At 40.7% G+C, this 19,124-nt stretch overlaps 1 protein-coding gene across 5 annotated transcripts in view; it reads right to left on the reverse strand.

The window, feature by feature from the left end:
- Nucleotides 1-5,153: 5,153 nt before the first annotated feature.
- The window catches only part of zgc:158464 (uncharacterized protein LOC791139 homolog), an 87,643-nt gene continuing 73,672 nt past the window's right edge, over nt 5,154-19,124 (reverse strand). For 2 of the 5 annotated variants that reach the window (XM_063478556.1, XM_063478547.1), the window contains 3 exons: nt 12,402-12,576; nt 12,178-12,297; nt 5,154-6,684 (listed from right to left, as the gene is read on the reverse strand). In XM_063478556.1, the coding sequence (XP_063334626.1) occupies nt 6,498-6,684; nt 12,178-12,297; nt 12,402-12,576 (482 nt within the window). In that variant the 3' untranslated portion in view covers nt 5,154-6,497. Of the gene's footprint in view, nt 6,685-12,177; nt 12,298-12,397; nt 12,577-18,393; nt 18,541-19,124 lie in introns of those variants that run through there. The other 3 variants (XM_063478537.1, XM_063478529.1, XM_063478565.1) reach the window with 3 other exon arrangements.

Raw genomic sequence — 19,124 nt, forward strand, 5'->3', positions numbered from 1 at the left:
GATACATTTGCTTTGTTTTGTTGTCTCCCGTTGGGGTATTTAAGGGGAGGACATATTGTTAACCCCCCCCAAACACGTACACACATACACCCTTCCACCCCCTCTTCTTCTGCTACCTACCGTTCTCCATCTACAGTAATTGCCCTGCTTAGTTTTATTACGGCATCTGTGAATGTGACAGCTCAATCAGTGGATTGGCCTTTCATGAGCACAGCACCCAAACAGCGCTTTGTGTCTGTCTGTCCCCATTACCATTTTATATGCACGCACACCTGCGGGCAATTTCCACCTCCAACTGCCTCCAAGGGTATTTTAAAAATAAAGCATTTCTATTGTGCTGAAGGAAATGGTGTCACAGGTTCAAAAGAACAATGGTGAATAAAAGTGCCATTGCCTTTCTTGCATATTAAAAAGGAGACAGTTTCAGTCTTTCAGAAAGAATTGTTTAATTTGAAGCCAACAGAGTAGATGTGGCTTTTTGGTGTTTTAGCTGCAGAATAAATTCAGTTCATATTATATATACTGGTGTTTTGAGTGCATACTACTGTATCTAAAGCACAGCTGCCATACTATTCTGAACAGTTTACTGTGGCAAATGGCACTATGAGAAGTTGTCATGGAGATGCTCGATGGTGTGCGAAATGCTGCCACACATACGGTATGGAAAACATGTTATTACACACCATATTTAAGTCCCCTTTGTTGGCAGCTGTGAGAGTAGTATTGACTGTGTAATCCCTTAGCACCTTGCCTGAAATTATAAAACACTATAGAGACTGTTGGTACCTGTCGACTCTGTTTTCACCTTTCCATCTAAATATATATATATATAAATATATATATATATATAAATATATAAATATATATATATATATAGTATAAGTATAATAAATATATAAGATCTGACTATTCCCCCCCAAATTTAACAGATGAAATCTATTTAAATTGTACAACAATTACATTTTGATATGGTATTAAAGCATTTTCACATGAAACCAGCAAGTTTGAGGAACAGACACACTGTCATTTTTTTTTTTGACTGTTTACCTGTGTTTTTGTAGATCAATATAGCCCTATTTACTGGGCTTTGCCATTCTTATCACTAGGTGCCTTCAGTGCACTACAACCCTAGATGATAGAGCTTTTGAATAGCTTTGAAAAATCAGATATTTTTAGGACATCTGAGCACAGACCAGAAATGGCTTAAACAGTTGGAAAAGGGTCCTTTTTAATGAATCAGGCCCTGAGCTTTGAAGCTGGCACAAATCTGCCCAATTATTCCCACAGTGACCTGGGATTCAGGTAATGAGCAAGGTTCTGGAGCGTGTCATTAAGGGCAATATATTAGGCCAATAGAAATCATCAATGCCAGGCCTTTTGAAATGGTGTAAAAGCTTGTCTAATCAAGCAGCTTCACAGACAAGCAGAACATTACCAACACTATTCTCTAGATGAAATCCTCTGACGTGCTGTTGCAGGAGGATAGGATAGGGCTGGTATAATGGCTTCCATGCACTTTTGTTTTTCTGAAAGGAGGCAACTCACATGTTATTAACATAAGGTCTGTTACCTGAGATTGCTTTCTGCCCATCGTGACTGAGCAGAATATGAAATGAGCTTCTGATGGACACGAGGCCATTTTATCCCCTTGTGGCCCATTCATTGCTTTCAAGCCATGCTTTTATTCGTTAGCCTTCTTTTGCGGCACACTTTTTGCCCACAAAAGGTTCTTTGATGCATTTCATCCAGGGTGCTTTAACCCTTCACGGAGCTTCTCTTAAGGAGAACAGAGCTGAAGCAAAGAGAAGGGCAAATATCCTAGATAAACTACTGAGGGCAGTTTCTGAGGGTACAAAGCTTGCTCCAACAATCCAAAGACATGCATTTCAGTTTAACTGGTGATTCTAAATTGGCTTTAGGTGTGGATGTGAGAGTGTGAGATTGTCTGTCTCTCTGTGTTAGCTCTGTGATGGACTGGCAACCTGTTGAGGGTTTTCCCCATCTCTCTCTGTGGCAGCTGGGATAAGCTCCAGTTCCCTTCATGAACCTAAGCTGCGTAAGTGGTTAAAAAAATTGAAAATACAAAGTTCTGTTTTAATTGTCTTTTTTTGACCGAGGTTATGAGTCAGATTAATTTGTGTTGGGTATGAGAAAATCAAGGAAAATGTAAACCGACAATGTTCACTGTCATTTTTCTTCTTATAGTTCTGCTAAGAAATTGCTGATAAAAAATACACAGAACAATTTGATTTAAACTAACCTAAAGTTATGGCTTTTGCATAGTTAGGCGAGGCAGTAGCTGCAAATGTCTCTCTGCAAGTGACTGAAAAACCAAGCAAATAGCAATAGCAAAACTATTTATGCTGTCACAATGCAGTCCTTGAAGTGATTTTATGGTAAGGGATTTTGAGTTTCACTGTTCCAATTACCTTCAACAGCTGGACTCAGCATATGATAGTGCCATGGTGAACTGTCTGGTTGAAAAGTAAAGAACGAACAGAAAACAGTGCAGCTTTTATCCATTTATAGGAAGTAAAATTTTTAGAAAAGTTAAAAAACAAACAAACAAACAAACAAACAAACAAAAAAACTTAATCCTTTGTTGTCACATTAAACAAATTAATGGCATTGATTTTTTTTCTTTCTAGCAGTTGTTTCAGGAAATTTTACAGACCTATGAATAAAACCATCACCAGGGAAAATTAACAGTTGGCCAAGAAATGGCTGCTCAATCTGTCACTTGAGCCTTTTTTTCAAATGCTAAAAAATCATGTATTATTCACACTCTGTTAAATCTAGGAAGGATGACTACACCTTACATATAATTCTGATGTACAATAAAGGCTGAAAGATGTGATTAAAGGGAACCGGGAAACTAAATGTAGGAAACGCTGCCAATTAAACTTCAAAGGCAAGTCAAGATAATCGTACTGGAATGAAGAACAGAGTGAAAAATATATTACGGGACTGTGCAACAAAGTGGATCAATAAAGAACAACAAGGGTTTGCAGTACTGGCTTGATAATAGCTTCAGCATTCTGTCCTTGACTCAAACAATGGTCGCTCTTCACTGTTTATTGAAGGGCCTCACCATGGTAACTGGTCATGGCTGAGATTCTGAAAAGGGTCTTTTTCCCCCGCTTCTTTTACCAAATAATTATGAGTTTGCTTTATTGATCTGAGTCAGTGTCAAACAGGGAATGTCAAATCAAACCCAACTTTATTTTTGAAATGTATTTATTTTGTATTTATTTTGAACCTTGACGCCTCTATGTCCCCATACAATACATTCAATATATACATTTGGCCATGAGGGACTGTACAGAGATATGTTGAAGTAGTGCATACATACATGGCACGAAAATGTACACAAAGAAAACTCAAAGTTTCCACTTTACCACAGTAAAGTCTGAGGGCAAGTCTGTGGCTGATGGCTGCTTACACCAGTGCACACACATGCGCGCACACACACTCACTCATTCAACAAACACTGCTTCAAGCATGCACATTGTGCGTGTACGTACACCAACACACACAAGCTTTAAGACACTTCCGAGGGAGGAGAAGGGTTCTTTCAGGTTCTCATAAATAGATACACAAACGTAAAGAGAGCATCTGCTGACTGCATCACCCTTTTTTCAAGAACACCCTCTCCTCTGTCTCCTTTATTCTTCTTCTACATCTTTCCATCTTCTTACTCTCCAAAGCTAAGGCCTCTCTCTAGACAGTGCTGCCATCATACGCAGGATCTTTCCTATAGTAGGGTAACACTCATCAGCAGCAGTAACTTAATAAAGAGCTACTTTCAACATTTGATCTCTTAAGTAGTGAACATTCGCAACATAAAGAATTCAACACACACACAGTTAATTTTAAAATTTGCATTTCCTATTTGGATATCTTCTCTCGAGAAGCACATAGGTCCACTTCAACAATGCACTATTCCTCGATAAAGCTGCAGTGCCATGATGAGACACCCTCATGCGATAACAACACCTGTCTCTTCACTTAATGCACCAGCAAAATATACCTCTAAATACATACCACATTCTGCAGTTTATTTTTTACTAATGCCACTCTAGTGATTAAATTTCTTCCTGGCAGACATCTTGTACCATCACATTTGTCATTAACATTTGTAGGAGGCACACACCTGACATTTTCCCTTCAATGACTGTAGTTTATAGTTGCATAGCACACAGCAGAGATAGTGTTAAAGCCAAAAGTTAATTTGGCTTTATACAGAGTGGTCATGCTCACATAAGCCAGTTTCTAACTCTTAGTGTCTGTAACTTTTAGGTAGGACTAAAGCCTCTCCCCCCCAACTTTTTTTCTAATTGCTCATTAAACCAATGACTTTTTCAGCTCATAAAAAGTGTTAAAGTTTACCAATGAAGAAGAAGTTTGGTCACACATGCATCAGGGAGCCTTATTAAAATCACTTCTCGGTGCAACTACTGTTGGAAAATCGGCTTTTTCGGCTTATAATTTGTCAGTAACATTAGAAGCAAGCATGTCATTACATTGAGTTGTTAAAATCCAATCTGTTTAATGAAAGAATATAGGAAGAAAGGGGGTAAAAAAACAACAACAAACAACAACAAAAAAAAAAAAAGTAAGCCATAGGTGGGGGGGTAGAGGTGACAATCTAAGAGGTTTGAGCTGTACCTGTCACCAGGGGCCAGCAGGGTTAAAAAAATAATAATAAGAAGAAAACAACTGCAATTCTGAGTGTGTGCACACATTCTCATGTGCATACAAATACTGCACACACAGACCTGTTGGACACATGCATACTCACGCTTACACATAGTATAGACATCTGGAGATTTTAATGAAAAGTGGAAGCATGACAGGTTGAAGGTAGGTGATTATCTGGTTTGGACACGGTGGACTGTGATCGATGTGTGTGCGGACGGGTATGCAATCGTCTCTCACACGAGGTTTGACAATCCTGTTGGACAGGAGACGCGGTGACTCGTGTCCCGGAGTGAGGCCACCGAGGCAAACTTGCACTTAGCAGAACTGGAAACAACAAAAATGCTGAAGCACCACAGCAAAAGAGGCTGGAGTAGTCCCATGAAACACGATCACGTTGGCACAGAACGATGAGGGTGGGGGTTGGGGGGGGGGGGGGGGGGGGGCAAGGGGCCAATCACAAAGGAGTAACACATCAGTAATAATCACCCCAGAATAAATTACAGTCACAGAACAATTGTTAAAAGCAGAATTAGAAATCAACTGATCTAGCGGACTGATTTGACCCATGCATTTTATAAGGCATTAACCAAACATTTCTTACTGACGTTGCACAGTATTATAATAGTGACTATACATACAGTTGCTGATCTGAAAAAACAAAAACAAAAAACTGCTTGTGTTTTCATAAAACAAATCTCAGATTAATTGTATAAAAAAAAGCATATTCCTAAAACTAATGATGCATTCTTTAAGGGAATTGGGAATGTCGAAGAGAGAGCAGATCGATGTCTGCAATCCCATTGTACCTATTGATCTGCACATGGGCGAATGAAATTGATTTTCTGAGGTAGACAATACAAGCATATTTCATTCTCCCGATGCAAAGCCATTCTAAGCAGGGGTAGTGGGGATAATTTGGTCCATTTGGACAGGCTCTGGTCTTTAGCCTCAGCCAAATGTACTGTGTCAGATGGGTTGACCCATCCATCATGCTCTCCTGCCTGTCTCAACACCACGGTACTTACACTGTCACTGGTGTGATACACCCACTCAATGATGGATAGCAGACAACATGCACTATGACAAGATAGAGAGATCAGTCTGCACAGCTCACAGGCTTGTTGTTTCCACGCAGCTGGGGACGCTCCATTCATACACAGCCAGTTTATTTAATATCCCGGCCACTGTATGAGGCACACGTGAACAATATCGCTCGACATGCATCATAAATGTTGCTTCCCTTACAGAGGTCTTATAATCTTCAAATCCCCTTTGGAATATGATTACAGTAGCAACAGAGCCTAACCGAGTGAGATACTCAAACATTTCATATATAATCGTCATTTTGTGTACTCACAGGACACAGGGTACAACAGTTTATGCTAAAAGGTAAATCCCAGTGACAAACGTTAAGTTGTACCTTTCTTTTTCTTTACGTCTTAAGTGCTATGGGTAATCAGCTCAACAGTCAGTGAAATGATGTTCTGTAGATAGTCAGTCTGATCTATTAAGCAGATGTCTATCATAAATAAAATAAAATAAAATAACATAAAATAAAATAAAATAATAAAAAAACTTCTGCAAATCTGAGTCTGTATGTATGAGATAGTAAGCAGAGGGCCTTCAAACAGGTCTGGAATCTGTTGGCCAGTGAGGTGAGTCAAGATCAGCAGTTTAGGATGCCACTGTTCATCTTCCCGTGAGCCTAGTGGGCTCTTTCCAGAGGGACAGGAAACAGCGAGCCACAGGTTGGCCCAAAGTACTGCAAAGCAGATGCCTGCAAGAGACCTGGAGCACTATAGTGTCCTGATGGCTACAGGGTAGAGCAGGGACATATGTTCAGCACCCTTGATGGGCAGCTTGCGGCTGGAGTAGAAATGGATGATCTCAGGCACGCTGTCGAAAGGGCAGCTGTTCTGGCCCAGGATGTACTTGTTCTCCTTGGTCCGTGACAGCTTCATGTGCATGAAGCCCTGGCTACTCCTGGAGACAGAGGAAGACAGATAAAGCTCAAAACAAAATTCTGATCTTTACAAGACAAAACCAGATTATTTTTATCATGCTCTGACACAAAAAATCTTTGAAAAAATAATTTGTTTTGTCCCTCCTCCCTATATTTCGGGAGCAAAGAGGCCTTTCCTTGCTTCAGGCTCTGTCATTCACCCAAAAAGGGATTTCATGACAGTCCATTCAGCTGACGTAAAGACATTTCACTCAAAACCACAAATGTCAATCTGATGTTGTTGCCAGTCAAGCCAATTTTTAGATGTTCTAAATACTGTAGTTGAGAGATATCAGTATGGATCAAAGCAACGTATTGACCGATTAGCAAGCAGACTGATATTGCCATTCCTGGAGTCACACCACAAGCATGCCTTAAAAAACGCTCACAAGAGACAACAAGTATGTCAAAAGCATCAATCTATGGGAGTCCCAACAGATGTCCTCTTTTTTCAGCTTCCCCTCATTTACTCCTCCAGTAGTTGTTCCCCACAGTATGTGACAGCGCTCTGAAAGCTGGATTACCTCTGATAACTTTGGAGGTGTCAGGGGAGGGGACTAAAAGGCAGGTTGCTTAAGGTGCTGGGTTTCACATGCAGTGCATAAGGATGAGGCTAATGAACCCCCCGGATAAATCACTTAAGCTACAGCAATAAATGCACAGCAAATTAAAAGCTCCCAGTGTGTTCCAAGGAGCCTTCGATCAATACATTTTACAGCTTGCCAGTAATCTTCTGCTTTAAAATAGAAAATTACTTTTTTTTTTCCCCACTTGGGAAGAGATGCAACAGTAAGCTTTAGTGAGTAAGTGACACAAAACTAATGTTCACTGTAGCCTGTTTTGTAAATATTCTCTTTTAGTAATTTGACTTTACAGACTACATTAGCATAACAGCTTTTTCAATCAGCAGCTAATGCCTCCAGCAGGTTATGATTGCTTTAGGCACAGTTCATTGACATTATAACCTGTCCTCAAAAATAAAGTGCACCAGCACCTGCCTAACATTTACTTTTTGAAAAATAAACTCTCGTGCAAAAGTTAAGAGGGGATAATATGTTAACCACATGTAGTAATAAAGCTCCTATTTTTCACTAACCTATCAAGCAAGGATAACAGCTGTAAAGGTATTTACTTATGAGGCCAGTCAGTATAATCTACACTATTCCATTTTGTGCTTCAAAGTTTATACCGAGCAGGGCTCTTGTGAAAACTGTGAAAATGCAGGGTTAGTATATAGAGTATGGAGATATTCTAACCACAACAGACAGGAGCAGTGGGCTGTCAAGGCTGTTGATGAGGCTGCCATATAAATTTATGTTTTTCCACAGTAAATATATGCATATTTTTGTAGTTATGCCCATTATCTTTGATGAACAGGAGTGACAACTTGGCTTTAGGCACCTGAAGCATCAGGCCATTCTTTACTTATCTCCTAATTGCGTGTATGATGCCGGTGGATATGTTCTCTCTGATGCACAGAGAAAACCCAGAACAAAGATAGCAGTAAGATGAAAGGAAAAACAAAAAAAAAATACAATATATATATATATACACACAGGTTCAATTTAGGGACACTGATCAAGAATAAAAGTACATTTATTCTTTATTTTAACTGATAAAAGAAGTGGATGTTTTGGGGTTATTATGATTTACATTATTAGTATAAATATCCAAAATATTTCAAAGCTAGTTCTGAGCTTTTTATGTGTAAGAACTGAAGTAAAAAGCTGCAGGATTTCTAAGCCATTAAACTGAAATACACACGAGTGCCACCTCTCCATTATTATGCGGATTTCGTGAACTTATATTTGTCTAATCAGGATTAATCTGAGTGGGGAGGTGTGCTGTCTTGTTTATTGAGGTTTATGACTTTGATTTAAACCGAGTACCACTCAGAGCAGGAACAGCCTGACAGCAATCACAGCTTATCTTCACCTTCCATATATTGGATGGCTTCATGATTGATACTCTCTGTTATGAATCTAAGACAGCAGAAAAAGCAAAGTCATATGCCAACAAGATAGTGAACCATAGCAAAAGGGCTGACCTTTTTAAGCCTTTCTGGGCATCGGATGTCGTATGTACTCATGATTTTATATTAGCATACACTAAACCTCCCTGGGATGATACCATTCTGTACGTTATCGACGCTAAGGTAAGTGGGTGAAGTGGCAGACAAATAAACATACAAACAACTCTTGGCATAGTTTTGTTCTTCGGCTGAGAAAGGTCAGGCTAATATTTGTGCTCTATGCAGTCATTCGTCTATTACGTGTCACATAATATGAAGCTGACATTTTGCATCTAAAAATGTTCAAAAATAGTTCTTTGGAGGTGTTGCAGCAATAGCAGCCAATTGAAAGAACACACCGGTAAGTTGCTAAGTTACCCCCATTTGGGCTCTGGCATCAAACAGTCTTTGGGATACATTTCTCCTCCTCAACCAGTGGAAACAGGCTCTGCAGAGCTCTCTTGTGACGCGAAAAACGAAATGACACTGTGCTCTGAGAGCCCTGTGAAGGCTTTAATACAACTCAAATACCAAAAAAAAAATATGGTTCTCTCCACTGAGAATAAAGAAGAGGAGCAGGTGGGGACAGGTGAACATAAAAAGGGGTTTAGGAGGGCAAAGTGTGGGCAAAATGCTTTCCGTAAGGCCAGAGGACTCTTGAGGCAGGAGGTCTCAGTGACGTCTGTCTTTATCAATAATGCAATACACATATGTGGCACCCTCGCGGCCTCATACATTTTTCAGTAACCTCAGACATGTCGGATCTTCACCTTGGGTTTCCACTCATTTTCTGTGGCAGCAGGGGAGACGGGCTTGAGTGAGGAGGCTGAACTCATATTTGTAGGGACCTGCCATTTCCACAAATGAGCATGATGATCGTTTTCTAGGTTTCAGCTGGTTTACATCAAGGGCACAAGATTCTATAACCCAAATGTGCTGACACACAGTTACACAGAAATTATGAACAATCTGCTGTTATCTATCAATACAAAAATAAGAAGGTTAAACTCCTAAGATGTTTGGTTGCTTACAACTTTAAGATCCCATATGGTTAAAGTGAGCTCCCTCAACAGGGTGTGGAATAACAGGGGGAAACCACTGATTTCCAGTGCTATTGGCAGACCACAGCTATTCCCCAGGCAACATAAACCTCATTCTACTTAAGGTTCCAAAAAACCTTGAAAGTAGGCCCTGGAGCGAAACGCTCTAACAGACAGTGAAAAGGTATTCCTAAAGTGCTCGAGACACCTTATTCTATAGTTCTCACTAAGTCGAGACGAGTAAAAAATTCTGCATCAACAGTAATGACCTCATCGGCATGGCCTTTCTCCTCTCCTTGTTTTCAGACTGACAAACAGCTATTAAATGTGTCACAGAAGCTAGTCAACGTTTTATCTCTTAAAAGAGTAACCATCAGAAAAGCACAGTGTCAGGGGAGCAGAAGGATCCGACCTCACGAAAACACTTTCCAAACTGTTCTCTGATAGTACAGGCCATTATTATAAAGGTCCATCTGAACATCCTTTAAATGTGGATTAGTGGAATGAGACCATTACTGAACTAGAAGGTTAAAACATGTTTTAACCTCTCATCATTAAATACAACTTTACTGACCATTGCTCTTATCGTGGCCTGGCTGTGTTCAGTATAGAAAAAAAAAAAGCTAAATAAGTTTCATGGCTCCAGGCCTTCCTCATTCCCCAGCCTCCCTTCTCCCTCACTCAGAAAATCTAACAATCAGCTATTTCATTACCGGAGGTAACCCCAATGGCATTAGACGGCCAGTCTCTTTTTAAACATACGAGAGAGATGGATGGATTAATACTCTCAAGCCTGGCACAAATTATACACTACATTTTCATATTTCAAAATGGGGCTTTTGCTTATTAGAGGAGCTTTCGTCAAACTCACTGTCTTCATCATTACTCTGCATATCATCATCATCATCCCGCAGCAAAAATATTCACTTGTTATCTTTACCATTTTGTTAAAAGAAAAGCAGAATAATTTACTTTTCTAGATCACATATTCAGGTTTGCACTTTACAAACATCAATATGTGTCTTTTGAGTACTAAACAAGTTATTTTTGTTGCTTAAACTGACATTATTACATATTCCTAACTCCAAAAAATTCTTTTAGTTTTACTTTCCCAGTAACTTCATATTAGACTGTTTTGTGTACCAGTCTTCTACAATGACTATGCAAAAAACATCTGTGCATTAACTGTTAACATATCTGTTTGTCTTTTTATAGTGCTTAGCTTTAAGCATGCATTTATGACACAATGCATTTAATTCAAAATGACAACATTTGGGACAATTGTTACATATTCAGACAAATATTTTTCTCCTGCTGTTTGCAGTCATCCAAAAGCCAGTGTACTAAGTCAGCATCCTAACAGTGCGTCTTCTTTTCAGTCAGCAAGGCAGAACAAGAAGCAGTCATACAGATGATCAGCCAATGAGACAGGGAGTTACACAGGCAGTCGACTACGGTACTGTCAAGAGAATTGGAGGAGCAGCAAGCAGAATTATTATCTTTGTCTTCCAAGTTATATAAGCCTCCAGCAGGCTGACTCCACTCAAAGAACAAAGGCTAATCAATGTGTCTCTACATACTACAGTTTTATTTCATCTGATGGCTCCCACATAGTTGCAGAGATTTTTCTAAATGTCATGGGACTGAACCTTGCCTGCAATGGTTAATGGAGCATATATGAAGTCAGTTTGACAAGACTATTTGTTAACAGATATCGAAGCCGGTTAAACACTGTTGGTTTTGGAAGACTTTCAGGCCGTTTCATATTTCTGATTATGTTTCTGACGCCGTAGCCGTGACACCTGGTAGCAACGATCGTCAAAACAAATCCAGCAAAACTCCACATTCCTATCAAAGCGATGGGACTGCACTGTAGGACTTCAGGCTAAAGTAACCTCTTCCAACTGTCAGGCTACACGTAACATTTCAGAGTAGCTTTTTTTCGAACCCTCTGCTGGACGCGGCAAGGATCAGGAGGTCAACGATGAAAGTGCACCATTAGCCAAGATGTGGGTACATCAGCAATTCGAGGAGCAGATTCTGTCAGAGGGGTTACTGAGCGGAGGTGGAGGACGAGCCACGGGCAAGGTGTACAGCAGGTGGGGGATAGAGGTCTGAAGGGTGAAAGCTATTACCATACAGAAACGGAAGAGTCAGCAGGTATGTCCGCACCTCGACAGGGAATGATGTTACACTAGTCCACTGTGTGTACTCTGCCACTAAGTAAGTGTAGCTACTATGATAGGTCACACTGTTTTGTGAGTGTGTGTTCCGTGTACAAATCACTGACACAAGTTGTCACAACAGGCAAAACGGCCCTGAGTGTTTGGAATCACATTTTCACCAAGGCTGCCAACCGAAACTGTGCATCTGATTATACTGTTTGTGGATGGTCATTTAGGAGATGAGCGCAGAGTTCTTACTTGAGGGAGAGGGAGTAGTCGTTCTTGCTGGTCTCGCTGTTTCTCACAAGATAGCTGGCCTCTTTACAGAGCCTAAGCAGAGACTCTGCATCTGTTCGGCTGATGGCTCCATGGTACCAGCTACAGCAAACAACAGGAAACAGGGATGAGAAAGGAGGAGGAACAAAGGAATGTTAAGTAAGAAAGAGTCAAAGCTGCTAAAGAAAAACCACGATTTGACTCACAACTGGCTTTCCAGCGGCATGGTGGGATCGATACGTTCCCCGAGAGAGGAGCTGCAGTGGTCCAGTGAAGTCATTTTGGTGTTGACCAGACAGCCACTGGAATGTCGCTGCAGCGGCCGAGTTTTCCCCTCCTTGGTGGGCGACATTCGAGACTTCTCCACACCATCAAACTGGACTGTAATAAGAGAAAATACAGCTGAAAAGATTTCATTCTGGAAGGACAGATTTGATGGTTCAAAATGGCGCTTAATAAAGACAAACACCTGTAAACACCATTGAGCTACTTCAGATTAAGGTCACTTGGAAAAACAAATTGTGCTTACAAGTTACAACATCCACGGTGTCACATGCATCAATTAAACTAGACTACTGCAAAGTGTGAGAACCAAAATCCACGCTGTGCTTTTACCAACTTTCACACACGCGCACACACAGAGCCGCTCTGTTTAACTCATCCTACTGAAGGACATGTACACATGATGAAAGAGACATAAATCAATCTAGCTTGCCCGTGTACACATTCCAGTTAGGCAAAATACACACACGCAACCTTCCTCCAAAACAAGCTCATGCGCCTGTAAATAATCCCAGAGATACTACTGTATGGCTGAGCATTTTCACTCTTGAAGTACACGCAAATGTGCACACACTTAAGTGCACGCCCAACTCCAACACCCAGGTTCTGCAAGTTAAACATTGAACTAGCTTTTCAAACTCTCATGGTCAACTGTGGACATGACAAGCTCTCTTGGCAGCCTCACAGGGAAGTGTTTGATGGTGTTTGGGGGCTTAAAGTGACCTATGCGCACACATGAAATGCCAGGGGTCACGGGGCAACTTCACAGCCAATCAGCAAACAGAAGATAATGCTCTCAAGGACAAATTAAATGTGAATTTACACTTGTGGGAAAGAGTTGCACAAGCTAAAGGAATAAAAGGCTGGACAGTGGATGTAGGAGTAATTATCATGTGTCACAGGCAGCTCTATGTCTGAGACATTTTTCCTCATTAATCCATCACTGTGCTTCATGTCATAACACCTAAAGCTTCTGAAAACCCCCCCACAAAAACTATTTAAAGCTACTGACACGCTTCTCAAGCAATAACAGAGGGGCGGCTTCCTACATCAACCGTATGACAAGCTTTTCCTGGTTATTGTCGCCTGCTTCTACATGGCTCAAGACCAACAGATAGCTGTTTTTGTTTTTTTGATGGAAGTGGTTAATGTGGTATGAAACTCACATCTACTAGGCAACATCAATCTTTGCTGCTCTCTGTCACTAATGGCCATCCTTGCATCTAGTGTTTAATTACCAGGCAGAACATGGCAGACACTGTACACAGAGACAGGCAGTGTGATCTTAACAACACGTCTACATCTGTCTAGACTCTGCATTCCAGTCAGAGGATAGCATTACACTTTACAGATTGTGAGCTTGCCAAGTGCCTCTGTATCACGCTGAGTGGAAGGGCTGACAGTTTAAATCAATTCAACACTACTTACTACAAGTAGTTTACTTGAGTATTTAGATGTTGTGCCACTTTATTGCTCACCTCTATGACATTTCAGCTACAACCGATACATGTTTTTCTATAGAGCCTGCTCTTTTTCCAGATATTTCATTTAAAAAAACAACAACAACAAAAACAAACCACATGATCAGCTTATAAAATGCAATTAAATGATAAAGAGTGTTACCATTCAAAAAAATCTGGTTAGTGGTTGCTGTCATGTGTAAAGTTATTCAATGTTTAATTACCATCAATTAAAACAAGTATTTTAATTATAGTAATTAAAAGAAGTGCCACTTCAATTAACAGTGAAATACTGCTTATTAACTCGGGATATCGGAAGAGAAGCTTGTAATGAAGTATTTTTACAGTAGTGCAGTTGTAGTCCTTTCTGCTAAAATAAAGGAGCTGAATACTTTTTCTTTTTCGAATACTTTCTATGACATACCATGATGCCATGGCAAGCAGTGCTTTTTTTTGACAGATTACAGCTGTTTCAGGTCTGACCACTAGGGGCTCCCCTTAACCTCCACACTCTACTTGCGGTTGAACTCGTTGGCCTTTGGCTTAATGATGCGATTCCCCAAACATAAACTCATGAAAATGATTATTTCAAATCATTCCGGCTGTTATCTTTGCCTCTGCACATTTGTTCATTAAAGGCCGACAGCGGGGTGGTAAAATGACAGCAAAATTTTACTGTTGCATGACAGCTGGGTAAATTCTAGGTCTAACCCTTGGAAGAATACAAGTTGCTGATCCATGTCCTTGAGGTCTGTCGCTCCTAATATAGTAATTCACATTATGATCCCGTGTTGTGTCTACATTATTTTATATCATAGAGTCCATTTAAATTACCTGCTGAATACTGGGAATTTGATCCAAGTCAGATGAATATATTGTATATGTGTAAAGGTGAGAAATGGCGTTTCCATGGAAACTGACCAAGGGGACATGGAAGATGCATGTTTGCTCCATTCAGCCCCTGTCAATGCTGACAGATCACAACATGAAGATGGAGCCAATTGCTCCCCGTCCTTTGCTTTCGATTTCTCTCTGTTTGCATGTGTCCAACCTTCTTCTGCCCTTTACCTTCTCTTCTATCACTCTTGCCCCATCATTCTAACTCTGACTTTTTCCCCGAGCTCTCTTGCCTCTCAGTGGTAGAAAAAGATAGGGGAAAATGGACTGTGGAGGAATGACTCCACAGGAAAAAAGGAGTGTTTTGATCTGTTATCTCTGATGGTCCCACTGCAGGGCAGACTGTCGCCAATTACACCTACTGCTATAACAAAACCCTTAAACCGTCTACTTGCACTTCCATATTGAGAATTGACTGTGAACATAATATTACCATCTCTTCACTGATTAGTGACGCAACCATAAGAGGCTGGAACAGGTATCAGGTATCGTGGGTTAAGGATACAGGATGCAATCTTGGCTTTTCCCTACATAGTCCATTCACCCATGTGCCTGACCTCAGCTCTTCACATTTCCCATTCTTCCCTTTCTCACACCTATCCCTCCTCTTACCCAGACACAACAATCAGTGATTTATTTGATCGTGATTAAACTGTTTTTTTTTCCCTCTCCGCTACCAAGAAAGGGTGGGTTGAGTGGCTATTCTTAGTGCAGCTCACCCCGTCAACCTTTCTTGTCAAAGTGGAGGCTTCACTGCAGGCAGAGTGCAGTGCTCTACAAGGAGAGTATTACCCTGAAGAAAGAGCCCCCCAAACTAAACAAAAGCCATCATTTTTATCTGCTCAAGAGTGAATGGACTCATGTCTGCTTTGTTAGCTGGGCGCCTCACCATCACCAGTCGGAAACTGATGTAGAGTTATGTTTTAAGGCAGAAAATCAGTGGGAGTGAGGCAAACCAATTCCCCTCTCTCATTCTCCAGAGCACACAGTTCGAAACATGGACGACAGGAGATTGACGAGAGGATTGGCCCACGGGGGAACAAAAGCCGTAAGAGGAAGCTTAAGAGGGACGAGAGGGTGAAAACCTCCACACACACGCGCACACACACACGTTAAAACACGTCTCTTGAAATAAACACGTAAAGGCACATGGGCAGCTGTGTATGTTATCAGAATTGCTGCTTGTAAAGCACTGCGAATGGAATTTGTGTATCAGATTGAACTGTCAGTCAGATGGTGACAGATGGCTGAAAGACCTGTCCCCTTCAGACACACAGCTTCCTTTAGAGACAACTATAAAAAAAAAGAAAAGCAAATAACACGCACCCCCCCCCAACACACACATAAGAGGATGGGGAAAGAGTGCATGACAGAGTGAGCTGATTGGCTAAGGCACAGATTAAAAAGAAATGTCAAAAGGACATTCCACGATTACAAACCATGAGATAAAGCACTGCTATATAATATAGTGCTGCAGAGCAAGGCACAGGTCAGCACAGTACATAATAATGTCACTATCTAACAACATAAAAAACACTACAAAGTAGAAGTCACAGTAATCAAAATAAAAACGAAGGGAATCAAAAAATAAAAACCACAAAAGTGTAGTGACATCTGTCACTGAAGACTCAGCACAATTTAACTACTACTGTCTCCTCTTCCCCCTGTGCACAGATTTCTCTAATTAAGCCGGCTAATTAATTCTCATTTACTAATGATACTCCTATTATAAAGGATGACTAGTCTGAGGGGCAAAGTGTTTCACTGGCTGCTGCATTGTGAGGTGAAAATTAAGTTTTCCAGCTAGGACTTGTGAAATGATTAACAGGTTTCCAGCTTATTAGAATGCAGTGCTCACTAAAAATAGGGTTAAACTTTTACGCCGATATTAATTATATGCACCAGGAACTAAAATAATTGCTGGATGGCTTTTATAATACTATATTTTAGAGCCCCACTGTGGCTGTTTGAAGCTATAAGCTTTATCTCTGATGAGTCAACCATCTAGGAATATGCTCCCTTCTTTTAAATAAATTTCAAAAGGAAATTCCAAATTAGGTTTTCCAAGACAAAGGAGTGACCCTACCAAGTGTCAGCTGGGGAATGTATTTAAAATTAAAACTGGATACCTTTTAATTACTTTGGTTTCTTAGATTAAAAGAAAAATGAGGTAAGATAAATGCTTCAAAGTACATATAAGTAATTCATGTTAAAAAAGAAAAAAGATAGGAATCTCTGTATCACATCCAGAAAAAAGTGCCTTGGCATAATGTGTAGATGTATTATTTGTTCTGTCAATCTGCATTTGAATTTTGGTAATGATTTTATATATCTAAGGACTAAACAAATTACCCTATCCAGCTCTCTAGTCTGGCTGACTCATGTAACAGATGACTAATGTCTTGATGTGTGACTGAATGTCTGCCTATATGCTGAGGTCAAGCGAGTGCATTGCAACTGTATTCACAAGGGTTATGGAGGCCATCAATCCCCCCTCCCCAAGTCTACCATTTGGACCTTTGACCCCTAAAGATGTAGACTAGGGCTATACCGGCTGAGACAGAGAGGGGATCACTTTACAGCTGGACGCCGATCTTAAACCCACTCACTTCACCGAAGGAACCAGAACCTTTCTCATGGATTTACGGGCATAAATCAACTCCTCGCCCTGTCCTCGCCTACAACACACATTGGTGTCCTCTTACATGGCCTCACTAAGTCTTTCCACTCTGTCAGGGGAAATCCCATTCCTGAAATTAGTTCTGCTACATGTCCTTCTTTTCTCTGGATAATGACAGCAGACAGAGGGCAAGTGTGTGAGAGAGCCACAAAAATAAACTAATGGCTCTCTCAGTTAAAAACGGGTCAATTACTTGTCCACTGCATGCAATGAAAAAGGTAAATATGGCAATAAGTCAAGAACTGAATTCGTCTCCAATGAGTTTGATTTCCTAATTCGTGTAAGCCACTTGTAGAGAACAGCAGGCCAGAGGGACATCTGGGATGGTTACGAGTATGTTGACAAGAGGAAATGGGGGTCACAGCGAATGGCAATTATGCATGCAGAAGGCAGTTCGGCACAATTAAAACTAATGAGGCTTCAGCCTAAAACCTGCAAAAGAGATGGTAATTTTCTGCCACATGTAATCCAGATGGAAAAGAGCAGTCATTACAGAGCTAATACCTATAGTCAGATTTTTCAGTACTTCTCACATATGGTAACTCTTTCAGTACGCCATCAGTGACCAGAAAATTTGGGACAAACATAATCATACATTGCAGTAGCAGACTAACCCTACCTATGTTTTGGTAGCTGCATATGCTTGGCTAGTAATGTTTTTTAAATGTTCAGTAGAACTAAAATACTGAGCTGTATGCTATGTAATACACCATGCCTTCATTAATTAAAGACAGATGGATGGATGGATGGATGGATGGACGAACAGATGAATGGATGGACGGATGGACGGACAAACATGCCAACAGGGAATGGGAAGATGGATTGGAGTGCCAGGGTAACTGATGGAAAGGATGCTGGACAATGAACACCAACACCCACCATGGTGGTGCTGGTCACAGCTCGTCTGTCCTGGCGAGGGCTGAGCTGTCTGGGAAGGAGACTCAAGCTCCTCCACTGGGGGAGGGCTGGTGTTGAGCTGGCCGACAGGAGGGGGCCATGGTAGGTCCTTGATCACTTTAATCTCTACTGCAAGTGTCACCAGAGGAGAGATGGAGGCAAGGAGATGATAGCAACAAGAATCATAAAGAAAGGAAGTGAGTTAGGAAAGGGAAGTAATGACAGAAAACAGAAGAATAAGACAAAAGGTAAAAGGGGTAATTGAAAAATACTGTGGATAAGAGCAGGAGAGCTGGTTTATACTGTGATCCAAAATTCAGCAGCAGCAGCAGCTGTGGGCTAGAAAAGGAAGGAATACAAGAGGACTGGAAAGGAAGGAACGTTAGTTCTAAAAGTAGGGCTGGATTTTATATCCGCTTCCACTCTGATGCAGAGCTGGATACTCAGATTGCTGAGAGGCCCTGAAGGTAACAAAAGGAATGTGAAAGTTTTCAATAATCAAATTCAATAATGCACTCAGATTCAGCCAATAAATACAGTCTCACCTTGGGAGAGATACACTAGATAGATGCAACAAGAAGTTCTTAAGGCCGAATTGTTCAAGCTCTAATGCATGATACAGTGCATAATATCCTTAAATAACATTCAGGCCCAAGCAATAATACTGTACTTTTAATGAGCAAACTATAAAATATAAAGCTGCCTTAAACCAA

Source organism: Pelmatolapia mariae, linkage group LG1 (assembly GCF_036321145.2).
Source record: "Pelmatolapia mariae isolate MD_Pm_ZW linkage group LG1, Pm_UMD_F_2, whole genome shotgun sequence".
NCBI lineage: Eukaryota > Metazoa > Chordata > Actinopteri > Cichliformes > Cichlidae > Pelmatolapia > Pelmatolapia mariae.